At 50.6% G+C, this 5041-nt stretch overlaps 1 protein-coding gene across 1 annotated transcript; it reads right to left on the bottom strand.

The window, feature by feature from the left end:
• Positions 1–954: 954 nt before the first annotated feature.
• Positions 955–2074, bottom strand: LOC119281514 (inorganic pyrophosphatase 1-like). Its single transcript, XM_037562016.1, has one exon. It carries the CDS (start codon positions 1992–1994, stop codon positions 1527–1529), a length of 468 nt encoding a protein of 155 aa, XP_037417913.1. The 5' UTR covers positions 1995–2074; the 3' UTR covers positions 955–1526.
• Between the last annotated feature and the right edge of the window lie 2967 nt (positions 2075–5041).

The raw sequence follows: 5041 nt of genomic DNA, 5'->3' as shown, positions 1-5041 counted from the left end.
AATGATGAAAAATGCTTGTTGAATCAACCACAAGTGGAGCATGAAGCGCTTTTGGTTTATCGCTGGGCTTTCTAAGTTGGTGCAAATATGCATTGCCCGTATTGTACATTATGTCTGCTCTACCTGGACCATATCAGCCAGTGAAATTTGTCTGCATAAGACTGTTACCCCTTGCCTATTGTAGTCTAAATATGTGTGTATCCTACCTCTATGCTAGCAGACAGGATGTGTCTGTATAAGACTTAAACTCAACTATTATTGTAAGTTATGCTATCTACTAGACTACTACCGACTGAACTAAAGATCAGTCGATGTAATGTCATCATGTGTGTACTTAAAATGATCTATCGTGCACTTGTGACCTCTTATGTATTACTAATGTTGTTGTTGTTGTTGTTATCGATTACTACTGTTTATCATCGTCTTGTAATGACACTTAATGAATGGTTATACTTGGATCTCATTTGATGTTCTGCTTTTAATCACTTCCAGTTATTTTGTTATTGGGTTGGAAATGACCGCACCCCTGCAAGCCACACTTCCTACCCGAGGTTCATCCATTTGTGAGCACGAAACAATTGTCATTTTTTGTATTCTACAAATTTACAAAAATGATAGCTGTCGAACATCAACTAGGAGAGTATGTCAAGCGAACGTTTTCTTTTTATTTATTTGGTATGAAATAGCAAATCTTGCCCATTTTTTACGCAATTTTTTTCTTCTTTTCAAAAAATGGCATGCATTCCGAAGAAAATTTTCAACCTCATACAACTAAAATTGACATCTAAAACGTTCGCAAATATCAACTTATCCCAACAAATGTTCGTCAGATATTGCGGTCCCAAATTTATGAAAGACTAGCTAGATTGCTGCTAGATGTGTTGGCTAGAACCATGTGACACATATAGTAAGCAACCCAATTTGTTTCGATGTGTGTTGGCTTGAACAAATTCGTGAAATATCGATGGGCCGAAATTGACTTTCGCCACATCAACTCATGTATTCGTCAATCAATAGATAGATGGGATACATCGAGCTTCAGCATTGCCAGTTGGCTCAAGGACAACACGCACAAATTAGTCAAATACTGTACTACTACTATCGAGTTCGCCATTGGATGACAAGGTATCGGTCCCCAAATTAAGCGTAATGCAGCACGGTTGGATGGATCAATTCTTGACGCCGAGCGGCATGGGCATGCCGTCCTGGACGGCCACCGGCAGCGACTCAAGCTTGCAGTCGAGCGGCAGCAGCTGGCTCTCCTCGACGAGCACCCGGCTGATGAGCCGCAGCAGCGTCTCCTCCATGTCCTTGCCGTCGCTCCACGGGTGCACCTCCGCCTGGAGCAGGCCAGGGTTCTCGCACATGAGGTCCCACACGGGGAAGCCCTTGCGCGGCATCATGAAGTCGTCCCTGGCGAGCCGCAGCGACGGGCAGAAGTCGCCGCGGCCGTCGCCGAGGTAGATGAAGCGCTTCCTGGCGCCGTCCACCGCGGCGGAGGCGCGGATGCGGTCGAGCACCTGGCCCTAGCACATGTTGGGCGGGCATGTGCCGAGGCCGCAGCCGTGCGGGCCGGCGTGGAAGTCGTGGTGCGGCGCGATGCGGAGGCGGCCGTCGGCGTCGACGCGGCTGGGGTTGGTGTTGATCTCGGAGAAGCAGCCCCGGAGGCCGTGGTGGTCGAGGACGGTCTCGATGAAGAAGCGGTTGGCGTCGCTGAGGACCCTGAGGTCGCAGCCGAGGCTGTGGGCGGCCCGGATGGTGGCGACGACGTGCGGGTCGATGGGCGCGGCCCGGAGCACGTCGGCGACGTCGGGGAGGGTCCTGCCCTGCGCGTGCAGCTCCCCCATGACGGTGTCGATGAGGGTGTTCCACGGCATGGTGGGCAGCAGGCTGTCGAAGAGCTCCGTGGCGCCGAGGCCGTCGACGACCCAGTTGTCGCTGTCGACGTCGATGATGGTCTTGTCGAAGTCGAACACCACCACGACGCCGGCCATCTCGACGTACGGTCCTTCTTCCTGGACTTGGATTTTTCGGACTTGGAGTGGTGTGCGTGCGTGCGTGCGTGCGCGTTGAGGCTTTTGACGGGGAAGGGTGTGGAGGCGGGTGCGGGGCTATATACTGGTCCGGAACGGGGAGCCGGGAAGATGCCGAGGGAATATTACGAGATGCCTACGAATAGGGGCAGGCATCGGATCGGACTTGCTCCGGCGCGTTGCTGATCGATCCATGTCAGTAATTAGCCGCCCTTTCAGGAAGGCACGCGGCGAATCAGGTTTGGTTTTGGGTTCCGGGATTCGGTTTCTTTGTACTCCCTCCGATCCATATTACTTGTCGCTCAAATGTATGTATGTAGTACTAAAATACATCTAGATACATCCGTTTGAACAACAAGTAATTTGAATCGGAGGGAGTAGTTTATATGCCGTGGCATATGCGCGTTCGCGTCTTTGCCTCCCGCGGCATGAAGACGCGAGGTGGCTTCTCGTGGTGTGGCCGTTATACCTGGCCAAACCTCGGGCCGGGCCGGGCCTAGCCAAGCCCGACACAAAAAACCCAGGCCCAGGCCCGGCCATCGGGCCTGTGTTTCTGGGCCCGAGCCCGGCCTGAACACCTAAAAGCCCGTCAGGCTTCGAGCCGGCCCGGCCCAACCTTCAAAAAACTGCAAAAACGACGGGTCCGGGCCCGGCCCGGCCCGGCCTTCGGGCTCCAAAACTAGGCCCGAGCCCAGCCCGGGGGCAGCGTCGGGCCGGGCTTTTTTGGGCCGGGCCGGCCGGGTCGGGCTTCCTATGGCCAGGACTAGTGGATGTGAACGTGAAGGATCCGGAGGAGTTCCTGCATGTGGCCAGGGGAATATCCTCTCCCTCGTGCCGTCGTGGTGGCACTTTCACGCGCCCGTCTCTGGCTCGCGGCTGCTGCGTTCGCGTGTCCAGGAAAGTCACGAAATACTTTCGAGCGCAGATGGTACGAGAGCTTTGAACGCAGATACCACGGATGCGTTTGGTTCACATCTTTGTTTTAGAGCATTTTGTATGCTTGTCCCAGTTGGGTTGTCTGCATCAGGTGTTAGAGCAACTCTAGCAGACCCCGCATCCCGCCGGCCCGCAAAACTCATTTGCAGTTCGCGCAAAATCACTTTTGCAGGCCGACGCGAACTAGCACAGATGCAGACCCCCCAAAGGGATCCGTAAAAAAATATTCGCGAAATATGCTTTTTTACGGGTCGGCTTCTGCGGGCACCACCGCGAAGACCCGCAAATAGATAAACTGCAAATCTCGTATTTGACATAGGGTTTGACAAACAAGTTCAAATTCAAATGACATAAACAGTTTGCGCGCAAATAAAAGCGAAATTCATTACGCAAAAGAGGGCATGCAAAAGGTTTGCGCCCATGTCCGGCATCATCTTGGGAGTCGATCTTCACTACGCGCCATGGAGTCCATATTAAAGTTCATCGGCGCCACCGAATCCACCTCCCTCGCTTGTTCCAACTCCTGCACCGAAATCATCCACATTGCCTCCATATGGAGCAGAGAAAACATCACCGGAACTTGAACACGGACCGGCCGAAGCTACCATTCTTCTCTTCAATATCTCTTTCCTTGCCATATCATGTCATGTTTTGGTGAGGTCGTCCATGTCATTGCGGTTCATTGACATGATCTTGTTCTCTTCGGCGAGCAACAATGACATCGATTTGTTTTCGGAGGCGCGTGCTTTTCTCTCCTCAATGGCAGCTTTGCGGAGCCCCTCTTCCTTGAGCATTTGCCATTTTTCTTGCTTCTCTTTTGCCTTCTTCTCGGCCAACTCTTTCTTGATCTCCAACGACTTCAACAACATCAACTTGTTTGATTGCACCATGGCATCAATCTTCTCCCTCAAGCTCGATGCTTCTTGCTCTCTCTTGATCTTCTCTCTCATCTTTTTATCGCCATCGGGCTTGTGCAAATTTCTTGGGCCATCATCATCTTCGTCTTCATCCATGTTTACAAGTGAGCCTCTCTTTGGTGGGGATTCTCTGTCGATCAACTTCCACTGGCTCCAAGCAAGCTACCCAACAGCTGCACATAGGCTTGATATTCTCCCAACGCCCTTTAAGCAACCGAAATGCACATAGGCTTGACATAAGTAGGTGGTTCTCTCTCAAAAAATGTATGGTGGAAGTGTAGGCACGTTCTGATGGCTCTCTTACTTACTAAGAGGGGGTGGCGAGGTATATATAGCCTCCACACAAAATCGAACCGTTACACACTTTTCACCCATCTCGGTGGCACCAATCCATAAACTCGGTGGCACCGATCTGCACAAAAAAATTAACATTAGTAATCTCGGCGGGACCGACTGGAACAACTCAATGGGACCGACGTGCTAGGGCTACGGGAAAACCTCAACTCGCTAGCACTAATTGCATCAACTCGGTGAGACTAAAATGAAGCAATAAGGCAACAGAGAATCAGTCAAGCCAACTCGATGGGACCTATTGTAACATCTCGATGAAACCGAAGTGAATGCAACAAGTCACAGAGCGCTGGCAAGGCCATCTCGGTGGGCCAAGATCCGTATCGGTGGAACCGAATTGTTAGGGTTTTGGAAGTGGCTAAGTCCAGTTCAACTCGGTGGCTCCGGGTAGGAAATATTGGTAGGGACGAGTTGTAGTTTAGATTTTGGACATATGTGGATAGAGAAAGTGGCCAAGGGTTTTGGAGCAATATCACTAAGCACTTGAGCAACAAGATCATTAAGCAACACCTCATCCCCTTTTAATAGTATTGGCTTTCCCATGGACTCAGTATGATCTTGAATAACTTAGACAAAAATGAAGAGTCTTGAGCTTTTGCCAATCCTTGTCCTTAGCATTTTGAAGGGGTCCACAATCCTATTTTCCTTGCCATGCCATTGTTGAACTTGTTTGAAATACACTAGATACAACTATTAGTCCAACAAAAGATATGTTGACATTAATTATCAAAATCTCCTAGGGAGCACTTGTGCTTTCACCCCCACGCCACTGGGTATGGCAAGGGCAAGGAAAAAAATAAGGGC

Source organism: Triticum dicoccoides, chromosome 3B (assembly GCF_002162155.2).
Source record: "Triticum dicoccoides isolate Atlit2015 ecotype Zavitan chromosome 3B, WEW_v2.0, whole genome shotgun sequence".
NCBI classification, from domain to species: domain Eukaryota; kingdom Viridiplantae; phylum Streptophyta; class Magnoliopsida; order Poales; family Poaceae; genus Triticum; species Triticum dicoccoides.
The sequence above is the reverse complement of the archived record's forward strand: the minus strand, read 5'-3'. Positions and strand labels throughout refer to the sequence as shown.